Source organism: Cupressus sempervirens, chromosome 8 (assembly GCF_028749045.1).
Source record: "Cupressus sempervirens isolate cs-2001-9-10 chromosome 8, ASM2874904v1, whole genome shotgun sequence".
Lineage (NCBI taxonomy): Eukaryota > Viridiplantae > Streptophyta > Pinopsida > Cupressales > Cupressaceae > Cupressus > Cupressus sempervirens.
The window spans coordinates 547,808,973-547,830,538 of record NC_143125.1 but is presented as its reverse complement, the minus strand read 5'-3'; the positions used below and the strand labels follow the sequence as shown (position 1 = coordinate 547,830,538).

General features: G+C 37.7%; 1 protein-coding gene across 2 annotated transcripts in view; it reads left to right on the top strand.

Moving 5' to 3' along the window:
* The first annotated feature begins 2,475 nt into the window (after positions 1-2,475).
* The window catches only part of ABCF3 (general control non-repressible 3), a 189,947-nt gene continuing 170,856 nt past the window's right edge, over positions 2,476-21,566 (top strand). Inside the window, exons 1-3 of one of the 2 annotated variants that reach the window (XM_089798416.1) lie at positions 2,476-2,963; positions 3,900-4,115; positions 4,255-4,447. In XM_089798416.1, coding sequence (XP_089654542.1) covers positions 2,742-2,963; positions 3,900-4,115; positions 4,255-4,447 — 631 coding nt within the window. In that variant the 5' untranslated portion in view covers positions 2,476-2,741. The remainder of the gene's footprint in view (positions 2,964-3,899; positions 4,116-4,254; positions 4,448-21,566) is intronic. The other variant, XM_089798415.1, reaches the window with a different exon arrangement.

Sequence of the window (21,566 nt, the reverse complement as noted above, 5' to 3'; positions counted from 1 at the left end):
CATTCTACTTGGCATTCATACACTTAAGCTCTGATAGCTTGTTCACCCTTCAAGTATTCATCCCCTTTGAAAGCCTTCTTGGTTTGTATGCCAACCGTAGTCTCTTCTATTCACCACTAGATGAAGCAATACCCTAGACTCCTTGTCTTCTTAGGTTCTCATACATGACAACCTTTTCTTCTAACTAGCTATCTCTACAAATAAAGAATTTAGATCTTTTGTCACTTAACCACAATTGTCCATTTTAGGGTTAGGTAGGATTCAATGAATCTACCCACTTTTCCATTTGGTTCCTTTAGAAACTTCCTCTACGATCTTCCTTAAATTTGCCTCAAAATGGTTTACCTTGAATTCTGTGCCACTAGCTCATCATAGTTATCTTCCACACGATTCACATAATTCAAGAAATCAAATTAGTTGGCTCAGATTTGTCAAATCTTCAATTTGACATTGTTTGTTGTCACTCGACATCTATATTGTTCTATCACTTAGCAAACACTAAAGTTTATTGATGCTTAGCACCAACTAAACTTTACTCAACATATACTAACATTCACTTGGCTTGTACTATTTGTCTTCTCTGCTCGACATTTCTTGATTTTCACTCAACTTCCATTGATTTCTACTTGGCTTGCACTGACTACTTGGCAAGGCTTGACAAACACTTTTCTTACCTGGTCTTCTTCCAGTATTAACTCGAGTAATCTTTCATTTAAAACTTTAAGTAGATAAACAATACAGTATAATATCAATGCCTTACTTGGTCTTAAATGCTTCTTGTATATACCAAATAACTCAACCTTTCTCTAGGTGCTTTGTTATCTCCTCTTTTCAAATCCTCTTCATCAATCAACTAAATGATAGCTTTTAGACCAAAAATCAATCGTCTCACTAGTAGGTAGCAAGTTTGACATCATTGACAAAATAATGATTATTCCATTACAGGTTCTTCACTTCAAAACAATCTTATATCAACAGATTTTCCTCTGCTCATAGGAACTTCATGTTGTGAAGGCCATATCAGAACATATAAGCTATTTTTCCCTAATGAACTCCCATAATTTTTTCTTAATTTTATCATTGGGGTGTGCAATGAAGCAATGTAAAGAAAAGTATGGTTGTTTTATCTATATACAAAAAATGATAGTGACATGCTTAAATGACCTATACTGCCTATAACCTCATGGATACCTTTTAGGCTTACTGAGCTTATACACATACATATATATCTTTCAAACATTTAATCTTGTAATGCCAAGAGCAACAAAAATTTCAAAGTTGTAAACTAAAAGAGCAATTATTTTAGTATTTGCATGACTTTGCAAGTCTATAAGTGCATCCATAACTTTTAGTCAATCCTACAATTTAGTGAAGTCCAAATAGAATTTATAGAATTCTAGAATTCTGTAAGGATTCGTTTGGTTTGTGGAATTGTAGAAAACAAAGTTTCTAGAAATCTCAATTTAGCCCAATCAAGGTTTTGGAAATCTTCATTCCTATTTTTGGGATTTTACTTGTACCATTTGTTTCACTCCGAAGATGAGTGGAAAAATACATTTTTATGCGTAAGCTTGGAGTTGAAGGTAGACTCCAAAAATTACTCCAATCTCATTTTTTTACACTCCTCAAAAAACATAACCAGGTTTCAATTTTCAATTCCTAGTTGCTAGTGAGAAGTTTGATAACTTGGTTTTGAGACAAAATTAGAAGTCTGGTATTCTAATTCTATTTTACGAATTTTGAAACAAACATATTTTTTTTCAAATCCAAATTTTGAAAAAGCCAATTCCCGTCATCTTCCACCAACCAAACAGACCCTAAAGGAGACATTCCAACCATAAAGCCACCTAAAAAATTAGAAAGCCAACTTTGACAAGAAGGGCCAAATAATAAATAACTTAGTTTCTTCGAAAAACCTTACTAGACATGACTCAAAGCTTTTGAAATGCCAAAACCACAAAGCATCAAAAGCTCATATTTGTCTTAAAGTTCCGAGCAATCTTTGTGAAAAGCCTCTGGAACAACTTCCTTATGAGCAACCATTCTCAATCTATAGCGACGAGCCTAGAAAAAAAAATACACTACTTTATTAAGCCAACTACATGGTTACAAATGCATGCAAGTGATATCTATCATGTTGAACAAACATATGTCAGCCATGTAAACTACTTGAAAAATTCCACTTGTCCAATCTTGAAATCATCCTAGCTATTTTCATGTAGAATTTTTAAATAAATAAAATAATATGACTACCAAGAAAAATCAGTCTAGCCAATAGAAAAAAGAGAAAGTTAAATAATTAAAAAAATAACTTTAATAAAACAGTTCTTGAAATCACAAGATACATGGAGTTGCACAATTTTAGAGAACTCAAAACTGATTAGAAAATGCTACTTGAAAACATTAGTTGTGCCTAATAACAAGCATTTACCATTTTTCAACAGCATCAAATACATCAGCCGATACTAAAACTGTGAATAAGACCACCAGCTCAATTTTCAAACCCATTCATGTGACAAAGGCTCCGCAAAATTCTGAACCCTCTCGGAAAAAGCAACCAGGTGACTCCTTCCATGAGACCATAGCTTTAAAGAGTTTGAGAACGCTGGGAAAGGGTAGGGGAGGTATTCATTCTATTGGAAGGCGAGGGGTTTAGATTCTTCTGCTGTGTTGTATTGTTGTCGTGAGAGAGCAATACAACATTTCAACCAAATCCTCGTTACGATTTCTCGATCAGAAACATGGCCACCGTGGTAAATGGTGGAGTTACCGCAGGGGCAGTAGTGTACGAAGTGCTGGGACGCAGAGCTCGTGACGTGGATACCACCATCATTGAATACATCATAAATGTTCTCCAAGATGAAACCTTCGATTTTGGTCTCAAAGGAGAGGGCGCCTTCGATGCGGTGGGGGATCTCCTTGTCGATTCAGGATGTGTCGAAGATGAACCAGAGGCTCGCCTGGTACTCAAATTAATCTTTCTTTATTTTTAAAATTTTCAACTTTGGGTCAGGTTATTGTGAACTTTAACATAGAATGAAATAAGCTTGAGAATGTTCTTATGATCCATAAACCTACGCATTGAAATCATAGTAGCCTTATTTGAAATTCGTATCGTGAATGCTAACAAGCACAAGGCATTCAATTTGTTTTTCCTAAAGCAACCACAATACCGATTTCAAAGCCACGCTAACTTGCAATAGAATTCATTAAAAGTAAACAAATTGAGAAAATATTTTTGGTTGTATAAGATTGCAGAGGAGCCTGGACGTTTCTGCATCGGATGTTGGTCTGTCTTAGAGGCAGACTGATTTTTAGAAACTTTGTTAGATATTTTGCTAGCAAATTATTAAAAGGTTCATGTTTCGTGGGAATAAATTAATGTAGATTGATTTATGAGGTTGATAAAATTCAGAGTTGTTATTATTCATTGCCTACAGGTGGTTGCTATTAACTGGGGCACTTGTTGCAGTATCGCTTTAGTGTATACTTATTTTAAAGCTCTAAATTTGTTTTCTTGTATTTATTTTAATAGGAGCCGGCACATATAAATTTTTGTTCTTTGCTGTTCGGATTGTTTTGATTTATGCCAATATAACATTTTACTCCATTTTTATTTTTAGTTTTTGGAAATGACCTGACAAGGGATCGCGATTATCCATCTGTTTGGTTTCTCCACAATTACTGTTTTTTAGAAGCCTAGATGATCTTCAGCCTATAACAAAACTGTCTGATGTTCATTTGTAACAGTTATAAGTTTTCACCTTACTATGGACATAATTTCTTCCATTAGGGGTGTTGCATTTTCGATTTAAAACAAATATTCTGTTTCCTTGTTTCCTTCATGATTCTCCAAGGTGGAGCTTAGGCAACTAAATTTAACTACTTGTTGCTTATAGGTTTGTGGAAAACTCTCAGAAAGAATTGGAAACCACGAACAAAAAGGAACTAAGGAAGTGGTTCGAAGTCTTAGAACTCCAGTTCGCATGTACGATGGATTGTGCCAAGATGAAAGCCCCCCTAAGGTAGTTGATACACAAGATGGTCCTCTCATGTCCGAACGTGATCGTGCTAAAATTGAAAGAAGGAAGAGGAAAGAAGATCGTCAAAGAGAGGTATGCATGAATATGGACATGATTTATTCCTATATGTGCTTTAGCTTGAATGTTTTCTAGATTCAATGTTTGGGTATCCTGCCTGTTTTCTAACTTTTTTATGTTATTTTTTCGATGTTTTTTCTGTGGTTCTAAAAAGGCTGCATACCAGTCACATTTAGAAGAGATGAAAGCCACAATGGACGGAATGCCAGTTGCTTGTGTTCATCATGGCACTGGGGATGAGGGATCAGGTTCCAGGGACATTCACATGGAGAACTTTAATATATCTGTTGGAGGTCGAGAACTTATCAAGGATGGTTCAGTTACTCTGTCGTATGGAAGGCACTATGGTGAGCCAAGGATTGAAAATTCAAATCCAAATCCAAGTTTGATTATATATATTCTGTCATATGCTAGTGAACAAAGTGCACACAGAAGTATATTTGCAACTATTTTACCTTTCTTTTACTGCATCTATTCATTATAAATGGAGACAGAATATAATATAGAAACAAAAACATGATGCCTAAAGCATTTTTTGGTAGTTAAAATCCTTCAGTGAATTCTTCATTGCCTACATATTTTAATCAAATTCCCATTTTGTTAAAATCTCATGAGCATTGCATGTTTTTTTATTATCATTTGTTGCAGCCACCTTTAAATTTAATGTAATGCTTATCACCCATATGAGAAGTACATGGCAGGTAATCTACAAAGGGCATCTATTTTTAGGTTACATGCTACTTTGGTTTGTTGCAATGAAACTTGGGGATGTGTTACCCCCCTTGAGCCCCATGTTTTTGCGATGGTGACATCTAGAGGATGCAAGGAAAGGGATCGGACATCCCCTTGCTGCCTAGTAACACCATTGGGATGTGTAGTGTTAATTCCTTGTAACTTTGACAAGACAAGTGTTCTGATTTTCAGATTAGTCTGATCTGGATGCATTAGTTCCCTTAAGTATTGGTCACTAGAACATATTGCCCCCTCTAGACAGATCGGCATTTTCCTTGTGGCTTTATAAGCCTTCTTATTTACTAATGTGGTTAGTTAGTTACTAACCATTAGTAACTCTTGGAATGGGCACCAATCTTGAGGAAACAATTATGTTGTTAAATAGGCCAACCTAGAGAGGGACATGTCCATTCAATGAACATGCCCTTTGAGTTAGGTATAAGGGAGGGCTAGATTGCAGATTAGAAGACACACCGAAATCTATAAGTCTGCTCTTCTAGCAATCTGCCAAAATAGAATCATCTATAGGAATGTAAACATCTGCAAAAGTTCCATGAATTTAACTTGGTATCAGAGCTTAGTTCCTTCGTGGGAAGCTTAACCGCTTGAAGGTAGATCCATTCAAATTCATTGGGTTTAATCTGAGGTTTTTGAAGATTGTTGTGACTACTTGTACTATTTCTACTGTGGATGAGAAGCTATTGCTTGATGAAGAATTTGGCAATTCAAGAGATTGTCATTGTGTGGGACTACAATGATATTCTGAGCTGTAGATTGATAATAATTATCTTTCAAAGTTGGGCGGTCAATATTGTAGATTTTAGGCATTGCAAATCCCTAATAAAGATGTGTAAGTAATATTGTTTTCAGCATGCAAAGACTCTATATCTGGACGTGATTTACTTGGCTTCTTGGATGCTGCATTGTTGGAGGATTGGACGGCAATTAAACCCCGCTAACAGGACTGCGATTTGGGGTTGTAACTGGCCATTACAACCTGCAGTGTGTTCCTTCAATACGATAGCTAGTTGTTTGCCTGAAACATCATTATTAGTGTCATCCAACTTTGTTATTTGAACCTGCAATTGCTTGGTATCAAGAAGTGCCATCACTACAGACCTGCATTTAAAGAGAATATTTGTTTGTGCATTGGCGTGGGAAGTAAATGAGAGACTCCTGCTAGAAATTGTGCAACATTACTCAGATAATCAAGAACCTTTAGATCGTATTGAGGCGGACTTCATTTTGTTTGCTGATCTTTCTTGACATTCTAGGTTGAATTGAGTGCAAGTACATTCATAGCAGCGCCGACGTGCATCCTGGTTCTAGCATGAGCATTATCTAATACCAGTGTCAGTATTATTGAGGCACGTGGGTGGAGTTCTTTGGAACTGTGGCTGCGTTTGGAATACAGATCCATCACTAGAAGCTATGTGATAATGGAATATGTTTGAAGAGTCAAGATTGAAAACTGCAAATGAAAGAAAGGAATATAGGGAGATATACATAAAAAAAAATTGTTATTAGTCGGAGATGGTTATGATTAGAAATGGTTATGTGCTTGCCAGTCTGGACAAATAATTCTTCAATTCACATTTGCGTGCATAGAAGGCCACCGTTAGAGGATATGAATGGTCATGCCTTTCGCAAGGAAGGAGCATTGGGATATGAAAACATGGAATATGTAGTGATTATTTGCCAAATTTAATCAACACTTTTAAACTCCTGCTATAACACATCAAATGAAAATAGAGAACACGAGATGACTCATATTAACTTGTCCTGCAACAATTTTATCAAGTGTGGCGATTATATTAAGAAAAGTCACCTCCTTACAAATTTGTGATTACTTTAATGTGAGAGATTATCAATTTTTGTTTAGAATATAGGTTGGATAACACCAAACTTTCGGAATGTTAGATGGTTGAATTGACACATGGACAAGAAAGTGTCATCATGTATAAAGCGCTTGAATCCCACGTGGATTCCACGACAAGGAATACAAAAAATAGATCAAATTAGCGGGGCATAGGAATTTAGCAATGGCAATGTCGTGTGGATCAACGTTTGCAATGCTATTTCTAAAGAATTGGATCGATTGCGCTTTATTCTTGGGATCAGTACTATGATATGAGGAGATAATATCAGATTGTGAACAAATCAAGGAAAAATTACTCCTAGTTGGTTGTAATGTTCCCATTTTAGCAGTTGACCAAGTGTGTGTGCGTTAGCCTTGTTCTACATGGTCCCGAGGGCTAACGAAGGGTTTAATGGGATCCTGGAGTGTTTTGGCCTAGTCATTTCCAGTTTGGGCCAAAATGAAGTTGATTTACTTAGTTTCAGGCATACTTACTATTTTTAGTAAGTCGGTAGGACACAGTGCAGGTCAATTTTGGTGATTGGATTTGATACTCCTCGGTGAGAGCTTTCCGATGAGCTATCACTCGCATTATTCGGAGTCCGATTGCTAATACATTCTAATTCCTGAAGTTTTATTAAAGTAACGTCTAATTTAATTGTAAAATATGAAAGTGTTACTTTAATATTTATTTTATGGGGATGTGTACCCAAGGGAGACATAAGGGGTATTTTAATATATGTTTTATACACTACACATCTTTTATCCCACATTGCCCATATGAGTTGAGCGGACCCTTGGAAATAGAATAAAATGAATCATTTGTGGCTTCATTAGCAAGGTTGAATATGAGAAGAAATTGGTGTGTGAGTTGCAGCTCTGTTCTTGGCATTTGAGGACGTCTATCCTCTCTTGTAACATTCTAGACGTCATTCCCTTGGGGTTTGACCTTTGGAATTCTTTGTTATTGGCTTCATTATCAGGCAATTTAGTTGCATTTCCAGGTATAGGCAGATTTGGTATTTTGCTCATATCTTCTTCACTACTTTTTCGACGCTTTGAGGGAATGATATTACGAAGGTAGTGGACTGATTGAAGGACAAAGCAATGTAGCAGCAAGTTCGAAAGCATGGGCTGCAGTATTATGTCAATACTGCTGAAGTAATTAGTGAGTTGATAAATCTGCCATGTATTTGGTTTTATGACTTCTGAAAATAACTTTTTATTAGCAGCAATTCATTTCCACTTTGCATATTATTGTAGTTTCTTTTTTGTTTATGTTGTATGATACCAATTCCATGCACAAAACACAACAAACAAATAAACGTTTGATTTCTGGAGTTATAAGGGGTCTAAAACATTAAACGAAGAAATAAGAGGTTGAATGCAAACTGTTTGACAAAATTCCTTTTAGCAAATTGGTTTAGTTTTTTGGGACATCCAAGGGTGCCCATTACAGTGGTATCAGAGCTATAAGTCCTGCCATCCTGTGGAGGTCTTATAGGAAATTTGGAACAGCCGGATAGAGGGAAAAGTTTTTGACGAAATGTCAAAACACTAAAATCAGAAATTAAAAAAAAAAAAACACAGGCTAAGCATTTATGCTTGAGCATGCAACAGGGGCCTTATAATTTCTGCGATACCAGAGCAAGACAAAATAGGATTTTAGACTTGCAAAACAAACAGTCTAGTACATCCGTGCAGGGGGACATTGAATCCAGCCATACAGACACAAAAGAGATATTCTTTGATCAGGACAACAATATGGGTGATCGAGATGACAAGAATACAGGATTAGGCGGAGGCGGGAATGCCGGTCCAGATCAGGGGGACGTAATGTTCAGAGAATTACTGGATACATTAGAGCAGGGGCAGCGTATGCAGCAGGAGCAAAATAGGTGAATGGACATGATGTTGCAGCTCATGGCTGGACAGATGGGTGTCAATATTAATCCAGGTGATGCCAACAACAGAAACAATAACAATGGGGGAAACAATAACCATGGAGGCCAAGGCAACAACAATGGTCTTGAAAATAACATTAATGGTAATAATGGACACGGCAACAATGGGAATGAGGCTGATAACTTTAGACACGTTGCACGCCCAGCACGGATTGCGAGCTCGAGACCTCTTCTACCGACCTTCCCACCCAGAGATCCGGTTCAACCAGTAAACGAACCGCAAATTACTGAGTTACAGGATCAGTTTAGGAGGGACTGGGAGGCTAGTGGACCGGAGTTTCAGGCGGATATTTCCCTCAGAGATTATATGGACTTGAGGATGAGACACATGCCTAGAGCAGGAGGGAGGAATCAAAACTTTGAGCTGAGAAAGAAAGCTGGAAAACTTTCCTTACCTTATTATGATGCTTTAGGGAAGATGACTGCACGAGCTTGGGTGCAGAAGGTAGATACATACTTGCAGCTAAATCCTATGCCTGAGGAGGAGGCTATTAAGTATGCGGCTATGCACTTGGATGGCGTTGCACATGAATGGTGGCATCATGGCATGGTGACTTTGGGGCATAATCAGATTACATCCTATGAGGAATTCACCGAAACATTGATTGAGAGATTTGACACTAGGGATCCCGAGTTACATTTCAAGGAACTAGCACAGTTAAAACAGTCAGGTTCTGTGGATGCTTACATTGCCGAGTTTTAGCGCTTGTCTGTACTTGTTACTGATATCTCTCCTAGGAGATTGGTGGTGTTATTTTGTGATGGTCTTACTGATCCATTACGAGGTTGGGTGAAGGGACATGATCCACTCACCTTAGCTGAAGCAACTAAAAAGGCACGAGATTTAGCCCCTTCGGTATACAAAGGAAAAAACCATTCAACAGATTCTTCCTACCGCAAGGACAAAGACAAAAAACCGTTTCAGAAAGAGTATAGCAAACCCAAAGAAGGATCAAAAGGACTAGATAATGAAACCTTGAATGAACTTCGAAAGAAGAAGCTGTGTTTCCATTGTAGAGAGCCTTGGGACTTATCTCATAAATGTTCTCTCAAGGCTAAGGCAAATCAAATGGAGTATTTTTCAGTAGAAGATTCAGAGTCAGAGGGGGAGGATCAGCACTCCGATTCAGATGAGGGTAACACTATAGAGGAGAGCAGCATTCCTAAGGATGATAGATCGTTGGCACGCTTGACAGGGGCCCAAAAGGCAATCACATTTAAGGTCAGGGGTACTATCCAGGGGCAGAAAGTGATATCTCTTATTGACACTGGGGCTACACATAACTTCATAGATGCACAGTTGGTAGCCAGGAGAGGGTTACAGACAAAGGAGCATGATGGGTTTAGAGTCATGGTGGCTAACGGTGATAAATTATTATGCACTCGGAAGATATCTAATCTTCACATCAGGTTTGGAGATGGCTACGAGTTGAAGGATGAGTTCTATGTTGTGGACATGGGAGATTATGATGTCATCCTCGGCATGACATGGATGGCTTCACTAGTGGAGTTCACACTCAACCTAGCGAAATTGGAGATGAGATTCCAGCATGAGGGCAGAACTGTGGTACTTAGAGGTCTTTCAGATGGAGGTTGCAGAGTAGTGTCCTTGAGGAGAATGCAGACACTTTTTCGTCATGATGACATAGAGTGGGCGGCAGAGTGCTACATTATGCCAACTTCACTAGAGCCACAAGAAAAGAGTCATCCACTAGATATTCAGAAGATACTTGATAGACACGCTAAAGTATTTAGCGATATTCCTCATGGGGTTCCTCCTGACAGAGGGATGGAACATGTTATTGAGCTCGAGGAGGGAGCCAAACCAGTTATGATTACTCCCTATCGTCATCCTAAGAAACACAAGGATGAGATAGAGAAGGCGATTAAGGATTTGTTGGAGATGGGGCATATCAGGCCCTGTAAGAGCCCCTTTGCTTCAACAGTAGTATTGGTAAAGAAGAAGGATGGGACGATGCGCATGTGCATTGATTACAGGGCACTGAATAAGAAAACAATTAAAAACAGGTATCCCATTCCTAGGATTGATGAGCTGATTGATGAGTTGCATGGGGCATGCTTCTTCACCAAAATTGATTTGCGATCCGGATACCATCAGATCAGGATGAGAGCAAAGGACATTGAGAAAACAGCCTTCCGATGTCACTATGGCCACTTTGAGTTCATGGTTATGCCATTTGGTCTAACCAATGCACCCGCTACATTTCAAAGTTGTATGAACCAGGTATTCAGGAAGCAGTTGAGGAGATTTGTCTTGATCTTCTTTGATGACATCTTGGTCTTCAGTAAGACCTGGTAGGAGCACTTACATCATCTGGAGGAGGTATTATCTATTTTGGAGAGAGAGTCATTGTATGCCAAGGAATCTAAATGTGAGTTTGGCATGACTGAGCTCCTTTACCTTGGGCATATCATTAGTGCAGATGGCATTCGGGTTGATCCCGAAAAGATTAGAGCTATTGTAGAGTGGCCTACTCCCACAAACCTCACACAGCTTAAGGGATTCTTTGGTTTATGTGGTTTTTATAGGAGGTTTGTTAAGGGATTCTCACAAATTGCTACACCCTTGACAAATCTTACCAGGAAAGGAGCCTTCGTGTGGACAGGGGCAGCACAGAGGTGTTTTGAGCATTTCAAGCAAGTAATGTCTTCATGTCCAGTTCTAGCTCTACCGGATTTCACGAAGCCTTTTGAGCTTCATTGTGATGCATCAGGTGATGGGATTGGAGCAGTATTGATGCAGGAGAAGCATCCCATTGCATTCGAGAGTAGGAAGCTCCGGGGAGTTGAGAAGAGTTATTCTGTCTATGACCAGGAGATGTTGGCCATAATGCATGCATTGGCCAAATTTCGATCATATTTGGTAGGTGGACGTTTTGTTATCAAGACTGATCACAACAATATTAAATACTTCATGAGCCAGCGTGATCTTAATGACCGGCAACAAAAATGGGTGACTAAATTGCAGGCTTATGACTTTGACATAGAGTTTGTCAAAGGTAAGAAAAATGTGGTGGCTGATGCCTTATCTCGGAGACCTCACTTATGTGCTCTGGCAGAGATTTCAAGAGATTGGAGAGATCGGATTATAGCAGAGTATGTCGGAGATGCTTGGGCTTCTGGATTGATTTCAGGTACCATACAGGATGATCACTATGAGGTGATAGATGGATTGATCAGAGTTCAAGACAGGGTTTATTTGATTCCGTCATCACATTTGAGAGAGGCGATACTGAAGGCATTTCATGATGCACCCACAGTTGGACATCCGGGGGTCTTCAAGACCTACAGGTAGATCCGAGAGCGGTTTTCATGGAAAGGGCTCAAGGATGATGTTCAGAGGTATGTCAGGGAGTGTGTGGTTTGTCAACAGAATAAGGGAGAGCACACATTTCCTGCAGGTTTATTACAACCCTTGCCCATTCCTGATAGGAAATGGGAAAGTATTTCGATGGACTTCATCACTGGTTTACCACGAGTGTAGGGAAGAGATTGCATCTATGTGGTGGTAGACTGCTTGACGAAGTTTGCTCACTTCTTTGCTATTCCATCTACTTACACAGCAACACAGGTGGCAGATCTTTTCTTTAGAAAGATATTCAGGTTACATGGGCTGCCCAGATCCATTGTCAGCGACCGGGATAGTAAGTTTATGAGTGTTTTTTGGCAAGAGTTGTTTAGGTTGTGTGGTACAGATCTTACACCTAGCACTAGTTATCATCCACAAACAGATGGGCAAACAGAGATTGTGAATAAATGGGTGGAAGGATATTTGAGGAACTATGTAACTGCACAACAAAAGGCTTGGATCAAATGGTTGCATATGGGAGAGTATTGTTATAACACCACTTATCATAGGTCCATCAAGATGACTCCTTTCATGGAACTCTATGGTTATGAAGCACCTAGCTTCATGGATTTAGTTTTGGGGGACAGTAGAGTGCCCAAAGCCAAAAACTTATTGCAGGATAGTCAGGACATCCTGAAAGTGCTCAAAGAGAATATACAACAGGCCCAGAATCAATAGAAATTGTATGCTGATCAGCACCGAATAGAGCGTAGCTTCGAGGTAGGGGATATGGTTTACTTGAGGCTACAACCATATAGACAGTCATCGCTCAAGAAGAGCGGAGCTGAAAAATTGAAACCTAGATTTTATGGTCCCTATAGGGTGATTCGCAAAGTGGGCAAAGTTGCCTATGAGCTTGAGCTTCCAGAGGGCAATCGAGTGCACAATGTGTTTCATGTGTCTAGGCTTAAGAAAGCCATTGGTCAGAATGTAGTGCCTTCTGCAGATTTACCCCCTTTGGATGAGGAGGGGAAGCTTGTGTTAGTACCCGAGGCTATTCTGGACACCAGAGAGAGGAAGCTTAGAAACAGGATAGTGAAGGAGTATTTGGTCAGATGGAGAGACCTGCCGGAGGAAGATTCTACATGGGAGAGTGAGCAGGTTATTCAATAGGCTGGACTGAGATTGCTTGAGGACAAGCAATTTCAAGGGGGGCGGACTGTAATGTCCCCATTTTAGTAGTTGACCAAGTGTGTGTGCGTTAGCCTTGTTCTACATGGTCCTGAGGGCTAACGATGGGTTTAATGGGATCTTGGAGTGTTTTGGCCTAGTCATTTCCAGTTTGGGCCAAAACGAAGTTGATTTACTCAGTTTCAGGCATACTTACTATTTTTAGTAAGTCGGCAAGACACAGTGCAGGTCAATTTTGGTGATTGGATTTGATACTCCTCGGTGAGAGCTTTTCGATGAGCTATCACTCGCATTATTCGGAGTCCGATTGCTAATACATTCTAATGCCTGAAGTTTCATTAAAGTAACCTCTAATTTAATTGTAAAATATTAAAGTGTTACTTTAATATTTATTTTATGGGAATGTGTACCCAAGGGAGACATAAGGGGTATTTTAATATATGTTCTATATACTACACATCTTTTATCCCACATTGCTCATATGAGTTGAGCGGACCCTTGGAAATAGAATAAAAGGAAGCATTTGTGGCTTCATTAGCAAGGTTGAATATGAGAAGAAATTGGTGTGTGAGTTGCAGCTCCGTTCTTGGCATTTGAGGATGTCTATCCTCTCTTGTAACATTCTAGACGTCATTCCCTTGGGGTTTGACCTTTGGAATTCTTTGTTATTGGCTTCATTATCAGGCAATTTAGTTGCATTTTCAGCTACAGGCAGATTTGGTATTTTGCTCATATCTTCTTCACTACTTTTCCGACGCTTATGCCGCTTTGAGGGAATGATATTACGAAAGTAGTGGACTGATTGAAGGACAAAGCACTGTAGCAGCAAGTTCGAAAGCATGGGCTGCAGTATTATGTCAATACTGCTGAAGTAATTAGTGAGTTGATAAATCTGCCATGTATTTGGTTTTATGAATTCTGAAAATAACTTTTTATTAGCAGCAGTTCATTTCCACTTTGCATATTATTGTAGTTTCTTTCTTGTTTATGTTTTATGATACCAATTCCATGCACAAAACACAACAAACAAATAAACGTTTGATTTCTGGAGTTATAAGGGGTCTAAAACATTAAACGAAGAAATAAGAGGTTGAATGCAAACTGTTTGACAAAATTTCTTTCAGCAAATTGGTTTAGTTTTTTGGGACATCCTGGGGTGCCCATTACATTGGCAACGTATGTGGCAAACATCTGACATGGCATTTCCATCAAGGAAAATATTGAATGCTATATGTCGAGCTAAACTAGCAAAGAGGAGAACCACTTTTGATATGTGAAATGGTGAGACTTGTGGGAATGGTCTCATTTAATCAACACCCATAGCAAAACCAACAAAACATAACCAGATTAAGAGGATGATTGAAGATAAGTGGTAATGCGAATGATTAATTGACGTACCGAGTTGATTGATGAATTCCATTCTGTGATCAGTAGTATATGGAATTGTTTGTCAGTTCCTGGTAATTGCTTACGTGTTATTCCAGAAGGGGAGATGGCATCAAGTTAGAAAGTTTTCTTGGCACCCGTCAAGACTCAAAATCAGAGAGAGTTCGATTTTTTTCTCATAAGATATGGAGACATTTGGAGAATTTACAGCAAGTAAGCCGAATGCCGCTCTACTGAAAGGAAACTCCCATTCAGAATAAGTTTGATCCACTATAAAAGGGAACTTTGGAATAAGAACCAATGATTCTATCATCTGAGACAAACTCGATTATTTTGATTGAGAGGGAGTTCATCATTGAAGATAACTCGTGGATGGAATCACTGATGAGATGCACATGGATAAAGATTACATCATGAGACTACAAATCATTTTACTTAAGGCATTTCTGATCTTCCCTCAAGTCCAAGAGGGAGTGTTAATGATTGTGGACTTAGAAAATATGCATTCCGTATAATCTTATGACTATTTAGATTATGGTTCTTGTTGGGTGATGCGACGCGCTCCCCTGCCCACAGGTGGTTAATTATGTGGTGTTCCATGTTCACTAACAGTCATGGCTTTTGGTGCAACGGCAAATGGGCCCTACAATTGGTATCAGAGTCTGGTTTTGGCCTGGTCATGGGTTCAAATCTCCCCGGTGCCTTCCCAACCCGCGTAAGCACCTGGTATGCGCGTCGAGGGGGAGATTGTTGGGTGATGCGACGCGCTTCCCTGCCCACAGGTGGTTAATTATGTGGTGTTCCATGTTCACTAACAGTCATGGCTTTTGGTGCAACGGCAAATGGGCCCTACAGTTCTCTTAGAAAGGAGGGAATAAAGTGACATCATGTTGTGATACTAAGAGCATGGATATTAGCATGGTATGCCTTCTTGACAAAAGGAGAAGCTAAATGATTTGCAATGGTGAATCTTGACTCAGAGGGAGTAGACCATGCTTTATTGATTCCCGAGTAATAAAGAATTTGTAGCAGAGAATCATAAGTATCATCTTATAAGAAGGTTATATGTCAGAGAGAGTACCTAGAAGATCGAGTTGACTCCCCAAGATCTAGGTCATACAAACTCAGTCTGAGCGTACCAAGTCAAGTTGGTGTATACTCATAAAGTACAAAAGCTTTCATCAAGGTTATGGTGGAAAGATAAGTAGTATCTATTGTACTTGAGTTCTTCTTTTACCTTATGTCTATAATATCTTTCATTTGTATTTTTTATAAGAAGAGTATATGCATTGATTTTTTAAATAATGTTCTTGTAGGAAAGAATTTTTGGATTCAGAGGGAGTCTGACATCTCATCAAGGCAACCTTGAATAAGGAGCTCGGAAGATTTGACATCCAATAGGAGTCTGGAAAATCTATAGTGAGCAACCATTTGATGGGCCTACCTTTATAAACATCATGGTGTGGAAGCATTTTTCAGGAAACAATGTTGCAACATCAGTTTGCAGTAATAGAAAACAATCTTCTAGGATGAATTTGCAGTGATAGCAAATGATCGTATGGTGTTTTAAATTAGTAGAGGACTACTGGCAAGGCAAATCTTGAATAGATTCAAGATTGTGTTGTGAAAGAGATATTTCGATGTCTATGAATCACAACTTGGATAAAGAGAGAATAATTAAATTATTCTCTAGACTTTATCCTTAAGTACTAGAAATTAGAAAGCAGGTATTCTTATCAAACCTCTTTGAGAGTGATCATCTCAGGAAAGATCCAAGAATGATTGAATTGTTTTTGTGATAATTTATGTTATTGTCAAGATATTGACTGTTATGGGGCTTCACCATTTGTGTTTGCTATTTAAGAGGTGACAATCTCTGAAATAATGAACACTTGTATAAAGACATTATAGGAGGTGACGATCTTTGAGATAATGTTTTGACCAGTAGAGAACTACTGGTAGGGTTGGATGAATTTAAGATCATGTTGCGATGGAGGCATTTCTATGTCTATGAATCACAACTTGGATAAAGGAAGAATTTAATTATTCTCCGAATTTTATCTAGTGTATTGGCAGATCTTAATACATGATCATGTTGTGTGCTTATGAGTCACAACTTGGATAAAGGAAGAATTTAATTATTCTTCAGATTTTATCCTGTGTAAGGCATTCTAGTAATGGATTGTTGGTAGAATCTAGATCTTGGACGAAATCAAGATCATGTTGTGACAGTGACATTTTTAAAAAACTCTAGACATCACAACTTGGGTAAAGGGAGAATTTAATTATTCTCTAGTCTTTATCCTAAGTAGTGCATTCTATGCAATACTGTTATCACAAGTTTAGGTAATACTTCATATCACAAGCCTTGTCAAACACTCTGTGTTACAAGTCTAGGTGATTTGATAGTTTGTATTACGAATGATGCTTAGTGATTTGATCACAAGCTTTGGTGATAACTTATATTACAAGATTTGTAATATGATGTGTTTTTAGGTATCATTTGTCTAATGATACATCATGCTTGAAATTTAGAAAGGTATAGAGTGTATATCTATGCCTAGTCATCTCTATTGATGTTGCTAGATATGTTTCTATCACTTATCAAGTTAAGAGGGAGTGTTAATTCCTTGTAACTTTGACAAGACAAGTGTTTTGATTTTCAGATCACTCTGATCTGGATGCATGAGTTCCCTTAAGTATTGGTCACTAGAACATATTGTCCCCTCTAGACAGATCGGCATTTTCCTTGTGGCTTTTATAAACCTTCTTATTTACTACCATGGTTAGTTAGTTACTAACCATTAGTAACTCTTGGAATGGGCACCAATCTTGAGGAAACAATTATGTTGTTAAATAGGCCAACCTAGAGAGGGACATGTCCATTCAATGAACATGCCCTTTGAGTTAGGTATAAGGGAGGGCTAGATTGCAGATTAGAAGACACACCGAAATCTACAAGTCTGCTCTTCTAGCAATTTTCCCAAATAGAATCATCTATAGGAGTGTAAACATCTGCAAAAGGTCCATGAAATTAACATGTAGAAGTGGTGGAGACAACCAGGCATCTTTAGGACATCTCGGAGATGCCTAGGCGTCCCTTGAGCATCTTGGGGACGTCTAGAAGTCTCTTGTCCCCAAATGTCTTAAAAGTGTATTTATTTAAATTCCTGTTTTGTGTTTTGGGATAGGGTTGAGCTCTAATTTGACGGATCTTGACAATGAGGAGTCTAGTAGTTCTAGTGATAAGGAGTTTGGGGATGAGTAGAAACCTCTCTTTACAAGATTTCAACATTTTGTACTTATTATGCTATTCATTGTAATCAACGTGATATTTTTGATATAAAAAAACTCCAATGCGACAATGTCATATTTCAAATTTTATTTAGTGTTCAAGTTTCTACAATTAAGATGGAAATTTTAAATCTTAGTATTTAGCTATGTCATAGGATTCGCCGAATTTCATGCTTGAAGTTCAAAATTCGGCGAACATTCAAAATAGGTATGAAGTTTCTAAAAATCTCCACTATATATGTACAAAAAAAACATTGATATTTTTTTAAGAAATATATTTTCCCAAAAACATTTTTTGTTATGGTTTTTACAAGTTTTTAAATAAATTCAAAGCCCATGCTGTCATAAAATGAGTTTGTCAAGCAAGGGCACACATTCGTTTTGCAACAAACTTCATATTGTTCATCTAATTGGAATTGCTAGCAGCTAGAGGAATGAACCATGAGCTACACATTCTTTGGCACAATTTTTTCAATGCAATCTATTCGACTTTGGGAGCAATTATTTGGTGCGGATTTCTTTTGGGAATTTCAGCATATTTGTTTTAGCTCTAGTGTACCGACCAATAAATTGAGAGATTAGGATTACTATTTAAAAGTTTTTATTTAGGTCTTTCATTGTTTTATAAAATATTAAATTTTGCATTATTGATGTTATAAAAAGTAAAAAACATTTTATAGATGTAAGTTTAATATAATTTTAATTTTATATTTTCTTGTTTTTAACATCATCATTTAAAATATAAATTCAATATTTAATATATTTTCAATTAGGTCAAATTTAATGTTGATTTTTTTTTTTTTTTCTGAATTTTTTGTCCTTGTCAAACTTATCCAAATCTTATTGTTGCCAAACTCGAATTCAAGCTTTGACTTAGATATTTGGTATTTGCAATCTTGTTGTTTTACTAATTTGCCAAAAGTTTCATTTGAAATGTAATTCTTTTCATATTTAGTTTTTCAAGTACTATATGTATATCAACACTGTCCCCTACTCCCCGTCACCTCTCCCTTGCTATTCATGAACTTAGGTCCTTTGCACTCCCATTCTTCAAAATTTGTCCCCTAGTCCCGACACTCAGTGGAACATTGGCTTGTTGAATTACCTTTATTTGATCAATTGTTAAGATTGCCTATCCTTTTTTGGCAATATATAAGTATAGGGGCTTGGTTTTCCGTTTGGGTAAATGGAAGTGTTGTTTTGACTTTGTTCTTCATACCTTGATTTCCTGACACTTAGTGGAACATTGGCTCGTTGAATTACTTTTATTTGATCAATTGTTAAGATTGCCTATCCTTTTTTGGCAATATATAAGTACAGGGGCGTGGTTTTCCATTTGGGTAAATGGAAGTGTTGTTTTGACTTTGTTCTTCATATCTTGATTTGTAGAGTGTCATTTGTCTTGGAAGAGAAATGAACTTGAAGGCCGATTTTCTATATGTTGGAATCCCGAAATGATCTGATTTTTGAATTAGTATTTTTGTAACCTTAGAACTTGGAATTTGCAACTCTTTGATCTGCTTTAGGAATAGGTTGAAAATGGGACCAACCTATATTGGTATATGTCAAAAACTCAACCTATACTTGGAAGTGACCAAATCAGAAACAAGAAATTGGATGTGGGCAAGTCTGCTGAGGGTCTTTCCAACTTGGCAACTGAATGTATACCTTGAATATTTAGCTATAGGACTTAAATTTGATCTAGACTTAATATTGTTGCAATCCAGAACATTAAGTGGATCTGGAGAGTTCCTCCAAATGGGTCCTTGGGTTTGTACTTGGAACTACAATCCGGTTACTGCAAATTTGGAAAAGTGTGTGGGGGTGGCTATATAGGGGGTTGCCATAGTCAACCCCTCGTTTTGGTGATTTCCTCCTCCATAGATAGCCGTTGAGAAATGTAGAAAGTGTGATAGTACTCGTGTAGCTAGATTGTATCTAGAATGTAAAGGAGTTAGTAAATGTAAATGCCAAGATCTAATCTTAAGAGTGAAACCCTAGCTTGTAAATGCAATCAAAATGTGTATGAATGCATGTAAATGTGATAGTGTAAATATGAATTAACAATGCACAAATTTGAAAATAACAAGGAAATCATACCAAGCCCCCAAGGGCAAAAGTACACCCGGCCATCTTTACAATCCATTTGCAACTCCACGATATAAAAAAGATGTCTTAAATGCTTGATCGAGATGTTTGAATGGAATCTTCAGTGCTCCACCCTTGCTTTAAAAGGATAACTTCAAGCTAGGGCTCTACCTTACAATGGCTGCTTGTCAAATTAGGACGTCCACCTTGCTTGATCACGTTTTGATATCTCAAAATGAGGCAAATGTGTTGCTTTTATAGGGATTTCAGGCTTCAAATTTGCAAGAGCCGACCTTATTGGGTGGGAAAAAGGAAACGACCTTACATTGGTAATGCAACCCATCAAATTTAACCCCTAGGGATATAGGTCGAACATAGGTTCAACTTATAATGTTATTGGTTGAACCTATGTTTGACCTATACTTCGAGGGTGTTAATTTCAAGATAAAAGTGCAGGGTCCAAGAAGTATTGAGTGGTTTGGGGAAAATTAGAAAGATAAGTGGCAAAATTGATCATAGTTGCATCCAAATCTTGAATTTGCCAACACAGGACCCAAGAGGGAAATCAATTTTGTGATTGGAGGAAAAAGTAGAGGGGGATGCTAAAAAATTAACTCCTACCTTGACTTAAATACCAATGAAAAGAAAATTGAATGAAATGTGAAGTAAATGTAATTATAAAGTGTTATAATGCAAATGTATAGTGCAAATATACTAAGGAGGGTGCTAAACAACCATTTAATTGTAGAGCACACAAATGCTTACAATTTAAGACGATACAAAATGATGGAATTTGCCTTCTTTTGATTCTAATCTGCACTTTTATTTTTGGAAATTCCCCCTTAGACTTGATGGAATTTGGACTTGATTAATGGAGTTTGCACCTTATGTTTTCAATTTTGCGCTTTGATTCATCTCTACTCTGTTTTTTATCCTTAATTGCTTGAGTTTTGTTTTGAGATGTCATTACTTGACTACCTTATATTGGTGCCTATGCTTGATTGTCTCAGTTGAGGTTGCCAACCTCATCATTTTTGCATTTCTATATCATTTCTTCTTGGGCATGATTTTGCACTTTAGCTGGACTTTAGGGGGCAAATCCATGTTTTAGGGGGACTAATTGTGTCACAAATACTTGTTTGAGCTAGAATTCCTTAAGCAAGGTGGGTGCAAATACATGTTTGAGCTGGAATTCCCTAAGCAAGGTGGTCGCAAATACTTGTTTGAGTTAGAATTTGTTAAGCAAATTGGGTGCATTTTAGCCTTTCAACTGGAATTGATGAAGGGATTTCAAATTTTAGGTGGAAATGCTCTTGTCAAAGATTGGAAATTCACAATTTAGCTGGTCTTTTCAAGGGAAAATCCACGTTTTAGGTAGAGTTCCTTGATTTTTTTCCTTTTCCACTAATGATTTTCTTTTTTCAACTCAAGAATTCCTAATTTTGTTTAAACATTTCACATTTTTTGTTTTGGAGTTCTTCTTTTGACAAGGGTTTTGATTTTCAATTGAAGGATTTCCCATGCATTTAATTTTTTTTTTCTTCCCTTCTCTTTTAAATTTGGAACTGTTTTATCTGTTCCTCACTTAGAATTTTTCCAAATTTTGATTTTTCACTTTTCCAGATTACAACTTCACAAATTTC